At 47.5% G+C, this 17084-nt stretch overlaps 1 protein-coding gene across 21 annotated transcripts in view; it reads left to right on the top strand.

Moving 5' to 3' along the window:
• The window catches only part of fryl (furry homolog, like), a 124398-nt gene that overhangs the window by 102656 nt on the left and 4658 nt on the right, over nucleotides 1-17084 (top strand). For all 21 annotated transcript variants that reach the window (XM_052459826.1, XM_052459812.1, XM_035784315.2 and 18 more), the window contains 5 exons: nucleotides 5121-5467; nucleotides 8218-8425; nucleotides 8953-9102; nucleotides 15208-15306; nucleotides 16064-16132. In XM_052459826.1, coding sequence (XP_052315786.1) covers nucleotides 5121-5467; nucleotides 8218-8425; nucleotides 8953-9102; nucleotides 15208-15306; nucleotides 16064-16132 — 873 coding nt within the window. The remainder of the gene's footprint in view (nucleotides 1-5120; nucleotides 5468-8217; nucleotides 8426-8952; nucleotides 9103-15207; nucleotides 15307-16063; nucleotides 16133-17084) is intronic.

The raw sequence follows: 17084 nt of genomic DNA, 5'->3' as shown, positions 1-17084 counted from the left end.
ACTCTCTCTGTCTGCCTGTAGGGAGTGAGCTGTAGCTAGTGTGCAGTAGGGGGCACTCTCTCTGTCTGCCTGTAGGGAGTGAGCTGTAGCTGGTGTGCAGTAGGGGGCACTCTCTCTGTCTGCCTGTAGGGAGTGAGCTGTAGCTGGTGTGCAGTAGGGGGCACTCTCTCTGTCTGCCTGTAGGGAGTGAGCTGTAGCTAGTGTGCAGTAGGGGGCACTCTCTCTGTTTGCCTGTAGGGAGTGAGCTGTAGCTAGTGTGCAGTAGGGGGCACTCTCTCTGTCTGCCTGTAGGGAGTGAGCTGTAGCTAGTGTGCAGTAGGGGGCACTCTCTCTGTCTGCCTGTAGGGAGTGAGCTGTAGCTAGTGTGCAGTAGGGGGCACTCTCTGTCTGCCTGTAGGGAGTGAGCTGTAGCTAGTGTGCAGTAGGGGGCACTCTCTCTGTCTGCCTGTAGGGAGTGAGCTGTAGCTAGTGTGCAGTAGGGGGCACTCTCTCTGTCTGCCTGTAGGGAGTGAGCTGTAGCTAGTGTGCAGTAGGGGGCACTCTCTCTGTCTGCCTGTAGGGAGTGAGCTGTAGCTAGTGTGCAGTAGGGGGCACTCTCTCTGTCTGCCTGTAGGGAGTGAGCTGTAGCTAGTGTGCAGTAGGGGGCACTCTCTCTGTTCACATCTCCCTCCATCTCCATCTCTCCACTTGTTGTGCTGCTCTGGGTGTGTGGGTGCTGTGGTGGGCTAGCTTTTGCTCCTCTGATTTGGCTGGTTTGTGGTGCTTAAATGTGTGATTGGGGGAGAGATTGTCAATGCTCACCTCAGGCCAGGTGAAACGTCACCTCAGAATTTGGAACCTGAACACTCAACTGAACTCACTGTTAAATTACTGAGCACTGGACACCAGCCTCCTACTCTGCATGGCAGACCCATGTGTGAGTATGAGCTAGTTAAGTCCGCTTCATTAGAGAGCATTGTGATGCAACACGGAGACATGCATTAGATTAAACCAGTGAGCACAGTTAACCAGGTAAACCACACTAACATGCAGTCACTAACAGCTTCAATTATTATCCATTATCTACCACTACTAACCTGTGTAACCATGGTGAGGATGCACTCTTGCTCAACAAGTCTTCCACACAATGTATAGTTCTGTCTAGGTTTTGTATTGATAGTTTATGCTGCTCATGTTTGTCCCCGGAGACCCCATTTTTAATTGATTGTCTCATACACAGTGACACAGGACCTACTCCTGGTGATTGTGTGAACGAAACTGAGATGGGGAATGTTCAATGGGGGCTGCTCTGTGAGAAATAACACCCCATCCTTTCCCCAGTAATGTGAATGGAGCTTCCGTATGAGCTCATTCCTGTCCCTCCTTACACCTATCATCTCAATATCAGCCCAAGGACATCTCCCCATCACAGGCCCAGGTCTTAGTGTAATGAGCCCCGGATAAAACCATTAATACTATTACTCATCCCTCCACGACGGCCCAGACGTCCACCCACTCCTAAAAGTGTTCTGTAATATAGCCACCGAGACGTACTGGCAGCCTGCCACACTCTCCTTAATGCATGAGACTCTTAAATAGAGGAAAGACAAGTACTTTCAATTAGATGTTCTAGTTCCCCCTGTATCCCCACTCCTCCCTCTGCACTCCCCACTCCTCCCTCTGCACTCCCCACTCCTCCCTCTGCACTCCCCACTCCTCCCTCTGCACTCCCCACTCCTCCCTCTGCACTCCTCCCCTCCCCTGTATCCCCACTCCTCCCTCTGCACTCCCCACTCCTCCCCTGTATCCCCACTCCTCCCCTGTATCCCCACTCCTCCCCTGTATCCCCACTCCTCCCCTGTATCCCCACTCCTCCCCTGCCCTCCCCACACCTCCCTCTGCACTCCCCACTCCCCCTGTACCCTCCCCCCTGTATCCCCACTCCTCCCTCTGCACTCCCCACTCCCCCTGTACTCCTCCCCCTCCCCTGTATCCCCACTCCTCCCTCTGCACTCCCCCTGTACTCCCCCCCTCCCCCTGTATCCCCACTCCTCCCCTGCACTCCCCACTCCTCCCTCTGCACTCCCCACTCCTCCCTCTGCACTCCCCACTCCTCCCTCTGCACTCCCCACTCCCCCCTGTACTCCTTCCCCTGCACTCCCCACTCCCCCTGTACCACCACTCCTCCCTCTGCACTCCCCACTCCTCCCTCTGCACTCCCCACTCCTCCCTCTGCACTCCCCACTCCTCCCTCTGCACTCCCCACTCCTCCCTCTGCACTCCCCACTCCTCCCTCTGCACTCCCCACTCCTCCCCTGCATCCCCACTCCTCCCCTGTATCCCCACTCCTCCCCCTCTGCACTCCCCACTCCTCCCCCTGTATCCCCACTCCTCCCCCTGTATCCCCCCTCCTCCCCCTGCACTCCCCACTCCTCCCTCTGCACTCCCCACTCCCCCCTGTACTCCTCCCCTCCCCTGTATCCCCACTCCTCCCTCTGCACTCCCCACTCCTCCCTCTGCACTCCTCCCTCTGCACTCCCCACTCCTCCCTCTGCACTCCCCACTCCTTCCTCTGCAGTCCCCACTCCTCCCTCTGCACTCCCCACTCCTCCCCCTGTCCCCCCCACTCCTCCCCGTATGCACTCCCCACTCCTCCCCCTGTCCTCCCCACTCCTCCCTCTGCACTCCCCACTCCTCCCCTGTATCCCAACTCCTCCCTCTGCACTCCCCACTCCTCCCTCTGCACTCCCAACTCCTCCCTCTGCACTCCCCACTCCTCCCCACTGTCCTCCCCCTGTCCTCCCTACTCCTCCCCCCTCCCCCCCCCACTCCTCCCTTTGCACTCCCCACTCCTCCCCCTGTCCTCCCCACTCCTCCCTGTCCTCCCCACTCCTCCCCCTGTCCTCCCCCTCCTCCCCCTCCCCCTGTCCTCCCCACTCCTCCCCTGTCCTCCCCACTCCTCCCCCTGTCCTCCCCACTCCTCCCCCACTCCTCCCCCTGTCCTCCCCCCCTCCTCCCCCTGTCCTCCCCACTCCTCCCCCTGTATCCCCACTCCTCCCCTGTCCTCCCCCTCCTCCCCTGTCCTCCCCACTCCTCCCCCTGTCCTCCCCACTCCTCCCTTGCACTCCCCACTCCTCCCCTGTCCTCCCCACTCCTCCCTCTGCACTCCCCACTCCTCCCCCTGTCCTCCCCACGCCTCCCCTGTCCTCCCCACGCCTCCCCTGTCCTCCCCACGCCTCCCCTGTCCTCCCCACGCCTCCCCCTGTCCTCCCCACGCCTCCCCCTGTCCTCCCCACTCCTCCCCCTGTCCCCCCCCTGTCCTCCCCACTCCTCCCCCTGTCCTCCCCACTCCTCCCCCTGTCCTCCCCACTCCTCCCCCTGTATCCCCACTCCTCCCCCTGTATCCCCACTCCTCCCCCTGTATCCCCACTCCTCCCCTGTCCTCCCCACTCCTCCCTCTGCACTCCCCACTCCTCCCCCTGTATCCCCCGCCTCCCCCTGTCCTCCCCACTCCTCCCCCTGTCCTCCCCACTCCTCCCTCTGCACTCCCCACTCCTCCCTCTGCACTCCCCACCCCTCCCCCTGTCCTCCCCACTCCTCCCCCTGTATCCCCCCCGCCTCCCCCTGTCCTCCCCACTCCTCCCCCTCCTCCCCTGTCCTCCCCACTCCTCCCCTGTATCCCCACTCCTCCCCCTGTCCTCCCCACTCCTTCCCACTCCTCCCCCTGTCCTCCCCACTCCTCCCCCTGTCCTCCCCACTCCTCCCTCTGCACTCCCCACTCCTCCCCACTCCTCCCCCACTCCTCCCCACTCCTCCCCCTGTCCTCCCCACTCCTCCCCCTGTCCTCCCCACTCCTCCCCCTGTCCTCCCCACTCCTCCCCCTGTCCTCCCCACTCCTCCCTCTGTCCTCCCCACTCCTCCCCTGTCCTCCCCACTCCCCCCCTGTCCTCCCCACTCCTCCCCTGCACTCCCCACTCCTCCCCCTGTCCTCCCCACTCCTCCCCTGTCCTCCCCACTCCTCCCCCTGTCCTCCCCACTCCTCCCCCTGTCCTCCCCACTCCTCCCTCTGTCCTCCCCACTCCTCCCCCTGTCCTCCCCACTCCTCCCCCTGTCCTCCCCACTCCTCCCTCTGCACTCCCCACTCCTCCCCACTCCTCCCCCTGTGGACGTGTCTTGCATGAACATTGTTGACTCGTTTCCTGTAATATGACTCACACTGTGGGCTAATGCAGATAACTGCCCTGTCACACAGCACAGCAGTCACTGATGTGGATTTATGTTCCACTGTTACATTTGACAGTGTTCAGTACTGCTGGCTGCTACGTTTCTTACAACTGTAATTTACAATTAAACAAAACCTAGTTAAAACCTTTATATTGACCATAATGATGATTTTTCTTTTCACAAACTTTAACCTTCTCGTTTAGTCTTTTTCTTAACTACTCTAGTCATTCATCGTGATCCATAATTCAGTAGCTTGATCCAAATGGCTTGGACTGCGTCAGAGTGCAACACATCTCATCTATCTTGAAGGCCTTTTAGCGCTCAGCCTGTCGTCTGGTCACGTCAGTGTGTTATTACCCTGAGGGTCTCTCTTAATGGCAGGCCAGCTCCATAGATTGATATTGGCCCTTCTGTTTATTGATTTGCTTTTCTCTAGAGACACACAAACTTAAGAGTATGAACTGTGAGGTGAATATCCATCTTTTGAATAATGCTGACCAAGTCTCCATTTTCTATAGTTAAGAATAGTGTATTCTTTAATGTTATATATTGTGGAAGCCAGTAATGTTTCTACTTCAGGCATAGATAAAGGTTAAGTAGTTATTCCCATAAGGGCTGTTGCTGTGGCAACCATAAGGTCTCAAGAGATGGAGTGATTTTGTGTGATTAGTGTTATAGTACAGTGGTTCTCAAACCTCTCCTCAGGGAGGAATACATTCATGTATTTAATCTATTCCCGAGCTAGCACACCTGATGTCAACTATATAGCGAGGCCTTGAATAGGTGAATGAGGTGAACTAAATCATGGCTACAACAAAATTGTGAAACACCTGGGTGTCCCTGAGGAGAGGTTTGAGAACCACTATACTCTATGTTGAATCTGCTCCTGAACAACTCCTGCTGACTGTGTTGAGCAGGATGTGGTCAGCATGACGGCGGCAGACGAGCTGAGCAGCAGTGTGAGCACAGACACAGGGTTTGGCAGCAGTGCCCCCGCACTGCCCCCGGACCCCCCTGAGCTGTTTGACCTCACAGACTCTCAGGACCCTCATGACAACCTGGACCTGGCCCCCCCTCGGCTGCCGGCCATAGACACCCCGCCGGGGTCCCTCTGTGAGGGGGACTCCCCTACGACCCTGCCCCTGCTGCCCCCCATCCCAGACAGCCCCTGTGGCTCTGTGTGTGAGGAGGACGTGACGCTGGCGCTGAAGGAGCTGGATGAACGCTGTGAGGAGGAGGAGGCCGACTTCTCTGATATGTCCAGGTAAGACTGCTTTACTCTGCTAACTTTACTCTCCAATATCAGAGGACCTGTACCAGTGGCCAAATGTGCAGTGGTTGTGGCCTCTAGTCAGATATCAGTTTGTATGTCTTCAGGTGTATAAATTAGCCATTACGTATTGGCAGGTATAAATTGATCCTATCTCTAGATTGAAATTCTGGTAACATTTGCATACCTGTTTTCAGTTCATACTTGCATGTGGACAACCATATTGACAAATGGAATCTGTGGGGAGTGAGCCAGCAACTGGAGTAAATATCTCAGGTGCTACCTACTGCCGATGTGCAAGGCACTACCCCCTAACCTGCTCCGGGGAATTGCTCTGCGGCTGACCTTGTGGTGCTCCCAACCTGTGTGTGTTGTGGATCTGGGTACTGTGACAGCAAATATTGTATGTACAGTGGGACAAAAAAGTATTTAGTCAGCCACCAATTGTGCAAGTTCTCCCACTTAAAAAGATGAGCGAGGCCTGTAATTTTCATCATAGGAACACTTCAACTATGACAGACAAAATGAGAAAAAATAAAAATAAAAAATCACATTGTAGGATTTTTAAGGAATTGATTTGCAAATTATGATGGAAAATAAGTATTTGGTCAATAACAAAAGTTTATCTCAATACTTTGTTATATACCCTTTGTTGGCAATGACAGAGGTCAAACGTTTTCTGTAAGTCTTCACAAGGTTTTCACACACTGTTGCTGGTATTTTGGCCCATTCCTCCATGCATATCTCCTCTAGAGCAGTGATGTTTTGGGGCTGTTGCTGGGCAACACGGACTTTCAACTCCCTCCAAATATTTTCTATGGGGTTGAGATCTGGAGACTGGCTAGGCCACTCCAGGACCTTGAAATGCTTCTTACGAAGCCACTCCTTCATTGCCTGGGCGGTGTGTTTGGGATCATTGTCATGCTGAATGACCCAGCCACGTTTCATCTTCAATGCCCTTGCTGATGGAAAGAGGTTTTCACTCAAAATCTCACGATACATGGCCCCATTCATTCTTTCCTTTACACGGATCAGTCATCCTGGTCCCTTTGCAGAAAAACAGCCCCAAAGCTTGATGTTTCCACCCCCATGCTTCACAGTAGGTATGGTGTTCTTTGGATGCAACTCAGCATTCTTTGTCCTCCAAACACGACGAGTTGAGTTTTTACCAAAAAGTTATATTTTGGTTTCATCTGACCATATGACATTCTTCCAATCTTCTTCTGGATCATCCAAATGCTCTCTAGCAAACTTCAGACGGGCCTGGACATGTACTGGCTTAAGCAGGGGGACACGTCTGGCACTGTGGACAGGTATCTTTTATACTGATAACAAGTTCAAACAGGTGCCATTAATACAGGTAACGAGCGGAGGACAGAGGAGCCTCTTAAAGAAGAAGTTACAGGTCTGTGAGAGCCAGAAATCTTGCTTGTTTGTAGGTGACCAAATACTTATTTTCTTATGTTATTTTCCACCATAATTTGCAAATAAATTCCTTAAAAATCCTACGTGATTTTCTTTATTTTTTTTTCCTCCTCATTTTGTCTGTCATAGTTGAAGTGTACCTATGATGAAAATTACAGGCCTCTCTCATATTTTTAAATGGGAGAACTTGCACAATTGGTGGCTGACTAAATACTTTTTTGCCCCACTGTATGTGCTAAAGACGCTATGTTGGAGTATCTGTGTGTGTCGGTCGGTCGGTGTTGGAGTCCCTGTGTGTGTCGGTCGGTGTTGGAGCTGCTGTAATGGGTGACCTCATCACTGGCTCGACTCCCATTTGGGCTGGGTGGGAGCTGAGGGCATCTCTCTGAAGGTGGGCCAGCTCAGGCTTCTCTTTGCCTTTTTTATATACACACTCATCAAGGTGGACAAACTGGTTAGAGGACACTGGTCCTCAGTGTCAGCTACAAATCAACTCTATTCAACGAGAGATTTAGAAACCATGCACACACTTCTTGCTTGTTCATTCAGTACACACGCGTGCTTAAGTGAATGTTCCCTCTCTCTAAAACCCAGGCAGTATGATAGATCGCTAGAGGGTGCAGTGCTCCAAATGATCCTCCCCCGGAAAACAAAAGGGCTCTGCGCGTGCATGATGTGCGTGCTAGGCAGAAAGCTTAAATCAGTAGAAGGCTGTACTTGGAGCTTCCTTCGGTGAGGTTGGGGCCTTGCTCTGTGTTGCTGCGTATGTGTGTGTCAGATTCTGGGCTCAGAGCTCTGCTCTGTAGTCATGTTTGGGATGGTACGGTAGGTAGTGCAGTGTTCTAGGCAGGCTGGCAGTGAAATGCAGTGTTACCGTGCTGCAGAGAGAGGGAGGGAGAGAGAAGCGCTAGTTAAGGTGAGGATGAGGACGAAGACTGTATCCTCCACAGCGCTCGGCAGCGCAGGTATCAGATACTTCTACTCTGTCTGCTTCATCAGGCTGTTTGGTCCCACAGGCCTGTGAGTATCTCTGTCTCTGTGTGTGTGTGTGTGTGTGTGTGTGTGTGTGTGTGTGTGTGTGTGTGTGTTAAGATGGTAAAGTGTCTGTGATCTGGCTCTGCAGTAGATCTCTGCTGAAACAACACTGCAGCAAAAACATCTGCAGTGAGAGGATGAGAGCGATGTATAGAGAGAGTGATGTTGTTTTGGTTGTAGTCAGAGCTAGGGTGTGTGTGTGTGTGCGCTTGTGCATTCAGAATGAGGTGAATCCTGTGTGTGTTTGTGTCAGTAGTACTGAAACTGACCCTGTGTGTTTTCAGTCAAGATGAGGGTGATCAGGATGGTTTCCCAGAGGTCCAGGCCTCTCCTCCCCCCTCGCCCTTCCTCTCTGCCATCCTGGCAGCTTTCCAGCCTGTTGCCTATGACGACGAGGAGGATGCCTGGCGTGTCCATGTCAACCAGATGTTGTCGGACACGGATGGGTCCTCTGCTGTGTACACCTTCCATGTGTTCTCCCGACTATTTAAGGTGAGAGAGGAGGAGTGGGATATATTTAGTGTATGTTTTGTGTTTGTTTTGTACTGTATATACACTGAGTGTACAAAACGTGTAGACCATCTTTCTATGACGGTCTTACCAGGTAAAGCTATGATCATTTATTGATTTCACTTGTTAAATCCACTTCAATCAGTGTATATGAAGGGGAGGAGAAATGTTAAAGATTTTTAAGCCTTGAGACAATTGTCGACATGGATTGTGTGTGTGTGCCATTCAGAAGGTGAATGGGCAAGACAAAAGATTGAAGTGCCTTTGAACAGGGTTTCAGGCTCAACAGTTTCCTGTGTGTATCAACAATGGTCCACCCAATGCATTGGAGTCAAGATGGGCCAGCATCCCCGTGGAACGCTTTCAACACCTTTTAGAGTCCATGCCCTGACAAATTGATAGCAAATGGGGTGCAAGTCAATATTAGGAAAATGTTCTTAATGTTTTGTACACTCAGTGTATTTGCCATGTGTGTGTGTTTGCTCTGTTGATTGTGTTATTGTCTATAGAGCATGCAGAGGAAGTTTGGCGCCATCACCCACTCGTCAGTGCGTTTTCTGGGAGAGAGGCTGCAGCGAATGGGGAACCAGTTCCTCAGCTCCCTAGAGGTCATGACCTCACGCTCCCAGTGCCCCACGGTGCTGCTGGACGCTGAGACGGTGAGTCTTCCCTGCCAACCCAAAGATTACAACTTCCTTAATAATCTAAAGATTATATTGCATCATCTCTCTGGTTTCAAAAGGGAAGGATGACAAAGCTAATTGTAGCATGCTTTTTAGCGATAGCAGTAGTTATATAGTTAGTCGTACTTGTTACACATGCAGTGTTGCATATTGCATGATGGACAGTATAAGGGTCTTTCTATAAACTAGGGTAGCAGTGAGGATTTCCTGCGGTGGACAACCTATTAATAACAGCTGTTGAAATGGCATTGATAATAATCTGCCGTTTATCTACGTGTACAGTATGCGTTTAACCCCTTCTCATGGTTCGTGTCTTGACTACTGTATAAAATAAATAATTTGACTACTGAGTTATATTGTATGCTCAACATTTAAAAAAAAATATTATTTATACTTATTCAATTTCTTAGCGAAAGATTTTGTTTAACAAGTAATAAATAAAAACATCTCAAAGTTGGCAGTAAATATTATTGGATCCCCTGTTTTCAGCACCTTCCCCTTGCGAGGAGAACGGCACTAACCATGTTTCCATCCACAGTTAAGTAATACCGTTAAAAACAAATTATATTCACAACTTAGGATTGCACATTTTGGGGAATATTCAGAGGGAGAAACATTGGGAATTAACGGAAATATATGCTAATTAAATTAATACCATTTAAATGTAGATGTTTTATGCTTTGAATATATTTGCCATATCATATGGAGACAGAAGAATAAACCTTTTACCTTATCATAAGTAGACATAATTACAAATGATTAAATCCTTCCAATAGAAATGTTAAACTATTTAGTTATGAATTGAACTTTAATTAAATGAGTTGACTCTTCACTTGGGATGATTTCACTGAACAACAAAAGAAAAGGAATATTGGATGATCCCCAATGATCCATCGCATCTCCCAAAACCATTTTCAACATACGTCTAGAAACTAAAGCTTTGGTTGTCTTCCTCTCAGGCTTCCATGTCTTCTCCCTGGACCTTCTCAATGTCCCCTTCTTGAACATCAGACTCTGAGGCCTCATCTTCAATGTCACTTTCCAACCTTGTTGAGGATGGCTCGTTGTCAGGCTCAAAAAGCCCAAAATTTGCCTGGATGGCCACCAATTTTTCTACCCTTGTATTGATCAGCCTGTTGTGTGCTTTGGTGTGTGTGTTCAAAAACAAGGACTAGTTACGCTCTGAGGCGGCTGATGTTGGTGTGATTTGGAGGCTGACTGAGGCAACAGGGGAAAGAGCCTCAGATCCACAAAGTCCCTTCCACCAGGTGGCTGATGAGATATGTTGGCACAACTGCCATATTGCATCTCCATCCCAAAGCCCTTGCATGGAAGTGTACTTCGCCAAACTGCCAAGAACCTTGCCCTCATCCAGGCCAAAGTGGCGAGACACAGTGGTGATGACACCATAGGCCTTGTTGATCTCTGTGGGCAGGGCAGTACGGATTTCTTCTCTTACATCTGCAAGCAGATTCTGAACATCACAGACAGGATGGCATTGTCTCCCTCAATCCGTGCAATGGCTACTGCTATAGGTTTCAGGCTTACCACTCTCTCCCAAAATACATCATCCAGGAAGATCCTCTTGATGGGGCTGTCTATATCGGCAGACTGTGATATGGCCATTTCTTCCCACTCCTTCCCCTCCAGGAGACTGTCAAACATGATGACAACACCACCCCAACAGGTGTTGCTGGTCAGCTTCAATGTGGTGCTCTTATTCTTCTCACTTTGCTTGGTGAGGTAGATTGCTGCTATAACTTCATGACCCTTCACATACCTAATCAATTCCTTGGCTCTCTTGTAGAGTATATCCATTGTTTTCAGTGCCACAATGTCCTTGAGGAGCAGATTCAATGCATGAGCAGCACAGCCAATGGGTGTGATGTGAGGGTAGGACTCCTCCACTTTAGACCAAGCAGCCTTCATGTTCACAGCATTGTTTGTCACCAGTGCAAATACCTTCTGTTGTTCAGCTCATCTGCAATGTGGAGACCGGTGTGTCTGTTGTGGAGATGTAGTTCATTATTCCTTACCCACGAGCATTTGACCACCCATCAGAGATGATTGCAATACAGTCTGCCTTCTCTATGATTTGCTTGACCTTCACTTGCACTCTGCATCCAGTAAATTAGTTGATAAAGTCTGGTTGGAGGGGTGTATGCTGGGCAGACAACATTCTGAAATCTCTTCCAATACACATTGCCTGTGAGCATCAGAGGTGAACCAGTTGCATACACAGCTTGAGCAAGACATTTATCAGCATTTCTCTGACTACATTCCTCTTGAGTCAAAAAATGTCTGATTCCAGGACCATGAGCTGTTGCCATCGATAAGGTGTCTGATTCATCATTTTCACCTCGACGAGAAGTAGAGGGACTTTAGTCAGAGGTTGCTTGTTGTGAGCGCTGAGGGAACTTTATGCACTTGGCGAGATGATTCTGCGTCTTTGTTGCATTCTTCACATATGATTTGGCACAGTATTTGCAAATGTACACAGCTTTTCCTTCTACATTAGCTACAGTGAAATGTCTCCACACATCAAATAGTGCCTGTGGCATTTTACTGTAAAGGTTAGGAAATAAATGTGTAAAAAATATATATATTAAATTGAATGTACAAGTAAATAGTTAATCAGTTAGATTAAACAGCTCCTTTGCAAGATAAATGTTTGAAAATGAAACAGTTGAAGTTGGAAGTTCCTGACATTTAATCCTAGTAAAAATTCCCTGTCTTAGGTCAGTTAGGATCACCACTTTATTTTAAGAATGTGAGATGTCAGAATAATAGTAGAGAATGATTTATTTCAGCTTTAATTGCGTCACATTCCCAGTGGGTCAGAAGTTTACATACTCAATTACATTGTTTAACTTGGGTCAAATGTTTTGGATAGCCTTCCACAAGCTTCCCACAATACGTTGGGTGAATTTTGGCCCATTCCTCTTGACCGAGCTGGTGTAACTGAGTCAGGTTTGTAGGCCTCCTTGCTCTCACATGCTTTTTCAGTTCTGCCCACAAGTTTTCTATGGGATTGAGGTCAGGGCTTTGTGATGGCCACTCCAATACCTTGACTTTGTTGTCCTTAAGCCATTTTGACACAACTTTGGAAGTATGCTTGGGGTTATTGTCCATTTGGAAGACCCATTTGTGACCAAGCTTTAACTTCCTGACTGATGTCTTGAGATGTTGCAATATATATATCCACATAATTTTCCTACCTCATGATGCCATCTACTTTGTGAAGTTCACAAGTCCCTCCTGCAGCAAAGCACCCCCACAAAATGATGCTGCCACACATGTGCTTCACAGTTAGGATGGTGTTCTTCGGCTTGCAAGCCTCCCCCTTTTTCCTCCAAACATAACGATGGTCATTATGGCCAAGCAGTTGTTATATTTTTGTTTCATCAGACCAGAGGACATTTCTCCAAAAAGTATGATCTTTGTCCCCGTTTGCAGTTGCAAACCGTAGTCTGGCTATTTTATGGTGGTTTTGGAGCAGTGGCTTCTTCCTTGCTGAGCTGTCTTTTCAGGTCATGTTGATATAGGACTCATTTTACTGTGGATATAGATACTTTTGTACCTGTTTCCTCCAGCATATTCACAAGGTCCTTTGCTGCTGTTCTGGGATTGATTTGCACTTTTTGCACCCAAGTACATTCATCTCTAGGAGACGGAACTCGTCTCCTTCCTGAGCAGTATGACGGCTGCGTGGTCTCATGGTGTTTATGCTTGCGAACTGTAGTTTGTACAGATGAACGTGGTACCTTCAGGCGTTTCAGAAATTGCTGCCAAGGATGAACCAGACTTGTGGAGGTCTACAATTATTTTTCCGAGGTCTTGACTGATTTCTTTTGATTTTCCCATGATGTCAAGCAAAGAGGCACTGAGTTTGAAGGGAGGCCTTGAAATACATCAACAGGTACACCTCCAATTGACTCAAATGATGTCAATTAGCCCATCAGAAGCTTCTAAAGCCACGACAATTTTCTGGAATTTTCCAAGCTGTTTAAAGACAGTCAACTTAGTGTATGTAAACATCTGACCCAGTGGAATTGTAATACAGTGAGTTATAAGTGAAATAATCTGTCTGTAAACAATTGTTGGAAAAATTACTTGTGTCATGCACAAAGTAGATGTCCTAACCAACTTGCCAAAACTATAGTTTGTTAACAAGAAATTTGTGGAGTGGTTGAAAAAGCATTTTTAATGACTCCAACCTAAGTGTATGTAAACTTCTGACTTCAACTGTATGGAAACAGGTTAATTAACACTCCTCCGTTAGCAGGCTCAAGCAAGCACATGTTAGCAAAAACTAACTAGCAGAAATTGTTAACAAGTTAGGAATGATTTAAACACACTTTGCTGTAGGCTACTATTCACTAGTTAACAAAAAATAATGTATATCGTATAAAATATATTCACCCCACCCAGTATTGTAATCAAAACTTACCAGAAAGCATGTAGTCCTTGGCTCAGACAGTAGTTGTGTGGGCTCAATAGCATCTCATTAGTGTGCACGATCTTGAGAATCAGCTGTACATGTTATGGAAGAGTGCACTGTGTATGCAGAGGGTTACAATTCCATTGAATTGGGGATAGTTTAACCAAAATATGCCACAAGACCTAGAATTGCGTATCCCACAAAAAAGATTCAAGCAAAATTTAAGCAAAATTCCCCAAATTCCAGGGCTCAACTTCCCATGGAAAAGTTCTGGGGAAATTCTGGAAATTTACCTGAAAGTTTCCGATCCTTTGCAACCCTAATCACAACATGATTGAAACATTAAGTTTCTGTAACATTTTATAAATGCTGACAGAATTTGTTCTTTCGACATTGTGATATTTCTTTGGGTCAAATTAATTATGTGAGAAATGGTGATGGAACGCCATTATGCGCAAATATTGATATAATAACCATCATATGGAAGTACATTTATTACGCAATGATATGCTGTGTGGTCCTCCCACTACGACTCGGGAAACCATGTAGTTTATCAGGCTATAGTTGAAATAAGTTATAATGAACTTCACAGCGTGGTGAAAGTGCACAGTGGTGAGCTTGATGCTCCTTGCCAATAAATATTAAGGGTCTTATTCTGATGACTTGATCAATGCTTGACTGCTGTTTGACAAAAAGAATTGTGACAAAACTGTCGGTAGAGTTGAAAATGGATGTAAACTCATTAAACTTAAGACTTTTATTCGGTACATCAAAACTTAAGCGAGTTTGGTGGAAACAACACTGGTGGGTAAATGTGCATATTTTCTTTAAGCACAATTTTTAATATTGACATGAAAATCAGTCTGCAATTGGGTGGAAACCTAGCTATTGAACCATTTTCTTAAATGCTTTAAAAGATTGGAGAACACATTGGAAGGGATCTTAGACCATTCTTTCATGTAGAATCTTTCCAGATCCTTAAGATCCTTCTGTGCTTATGGACTGTATTTTTCCATTTAACCAGAGATTGAGAAGACCATTGCTAAAAGTTGGTTTTGTGGTCAATTAAAGGTGCAAATGCAGAAATCGCTCCATTTCCTGGTTACTAAAATTGTAATAGTTTGCCTAATTTCAGTTTGTGACAAAACAAGCAAGTATAGTGTAGAGAATCATTGTACTACTGTGAAATATATATTTTCAATAACCAAAAATATTGTATTTTCAGCTGATGTACAAAACCGAAAATAAGACACAAACGCATAGAATTAACACACACAGAACAGATCTACCGCTTCTTCTTACACTTGCTTTTAATGAGAATGACAGATCTTTATCTCACAATTCTATGTTTAAAATGGATGGAAACACATTGAACTTTCAATTTTATACAATACACTTGTGAAAAATGACATTGTGTGCGCTACATCAGACTGATTTTTCTACGCAACAGATCAGTTTGGTGGAAGCACCACTGGAGTGAAAATGCACATTTTCTTTATGCAGAATTTAGAATATTTGCATGAAAATCTGACACCAATTGGATAGAAACCTAGCTACTGTTATAAAAAAAAGTTTGATCCAACTTGAAGTTAGGTACTATATTTATTGAATGTGTGTTGTCGGGTCTGTTTGTGTCATAGTTGGTCTCATGTGGACTGCTGGAGACTCTGAAGTTTAGTGTGCTGGAGTTGCAGGAACACCTAGACACCTACAACGGCAAGAGGGAGGCGGCCGAGGAGGTGAGCTCTCCATCTCATCCTCATTTACAGCTACACAGTACATACTCTCATCCCTAGCTACAGTACACTCTTACCAACTGTTTCCTGAATCCCTAGATCACACAATCCCACATCCTTATTCCATCCAATTATGGCTAATGATCGTACCACATATCTGTACTCAGACCATTCCTGCACCAGACCACTGGTTGTACTTAAATAGCCTCTCATTCCTAGCGAGGAAGGCTCAATGAGGCTCTAGATTACACATCATTTCCCCTCCAGATCAGGGAGGAAGAGGCTGAGAGAACACAACCGTGACAATGAACTGAGTCATAAGGAGGTAAATGGGTTGTGTGTCTCATTGTCGGGTCAACCATTGTATCACAGGGAGGAGTGGATTTAGCGTCCACATTGCTAGCAACATCCCCTGCTGACGGGCTAAAAATATTCCCTGGCGCTCCTAAATCAGTTAGAGGGATGGCGGGGGGTGTAAGAGGACAGATGTGATTGTGAGAGAGAGAGGGATGCAGAGAGGGCTTTGGGATGCTGGGGTGCTAATTGAATGAGACGGGTGCGGTCCCTTGAGGATTGATCGCCGCCCCACTGCACTAGAACAGACCCTCTTTAATTCGCCAAGTATAGCGCACTTATTAAATCTACCCCCCCAACCCCTACACACACACACACAGTTAAAAGAAAAGTAGACTGGCATAGGCTGGTATCAATCTCATGACGTATTCACACACTCCCTTCCTCCCTTATCTGATGCCCACAGTGGCTGGAAAACTGCAGGAAGACGTTTGGCGACAAAGATGGCAACCAACGACCCAACACTCAGGCACAGGTATGACTAACCCACACACATCTGAACACAGCATTGAAAAATTGGTAGAAAAATGTGACTACAAAGTATTATTTTTTTTTTCATGTGTGCCTTTTCTAATGCAAACTGAGCGATCGGGGGAGAAGGGCCTTGGTCAGGGAGGTGACCAAGAACGCGATGGTCACTCTGACAGAACTCCAGAGTTCCTCTGTGGAGATGGGAGAACCTTCCAGAAGGATAACCATCTCTGCAGCACTCCACCAATCAGGCCTTTATGGTAGAGTGGCCAGACAGAAGCCACTCCTCAGTAAAAGGCACATGACAGCTCGCTTGGAGTTTGCCAAAAGGCACCTAAAGGACTCTAGAGAGAAACAAGATTCTCTGGCCTGATTAAACCAAGATTGAAATCTTTGGCCTGAATGCCAAGCGTCACGTCTGGAGGAAATCTAGCACCATACCTATGTTGAAGCATGGTGGTGGCAGCATCATGCTGTGGGATGTTTTTCAGGGACTGGGAGACTAGTCAGGATTGAGGGAAAGATGAATGGAGCAAAGTACAGAGATCCTTGAAGAAAACCTGCTCCAGAGCACTCAGGACCTCAGACTGGGGCAAAGGTTTACCTTCGAACAGGACAACGACCCGAATCACACAGCGAAGATGACACAGGAGTGGCTTCAGGACAATTCTTTGAATGTCCTTGAGTGGCCCAGCCAGAGCCCGGACTTGAACCCGATCAAACATCTCCGAAGAGACCTGAAAATAGCTGTGCAGCAACGCTCCCCATCCAACCTGACAGAGCTTGAGAGGATCTGCAGAGAAGAATGGGAGAAAATCCCCAAATACAGGTGTTCCAAGTTTGTAGCGTCATACCCAAGAAGACTCTAGGTTATAATTGCTGCAACAAAGTACTGCGTAAAGGGTCTGAATACTTATGGAAATGTCATATTTATTTGCTAAAATATTTTGTCTTAG

The sequence above is a fragment of the Oncorhynchus keta genome, chromosome 1, assembly GCF_023373465.1.
Source record: "Oncorhynchus keta strain PuntledgeMale-10-30-2019 chromosome 1, Oket_V2, whole genome shotgun sequence".
NCBI lineage: Eukaryota > Metazoa > Chordata > Actinopteri > Salmoniformes > Salmonidae > Oncorhynchus > Oncorhynchus keta.
Note: the sequence above shows the minus strand (reverse complement) of the source record. Positions and strands in the feature narration are given on the sequence as shown.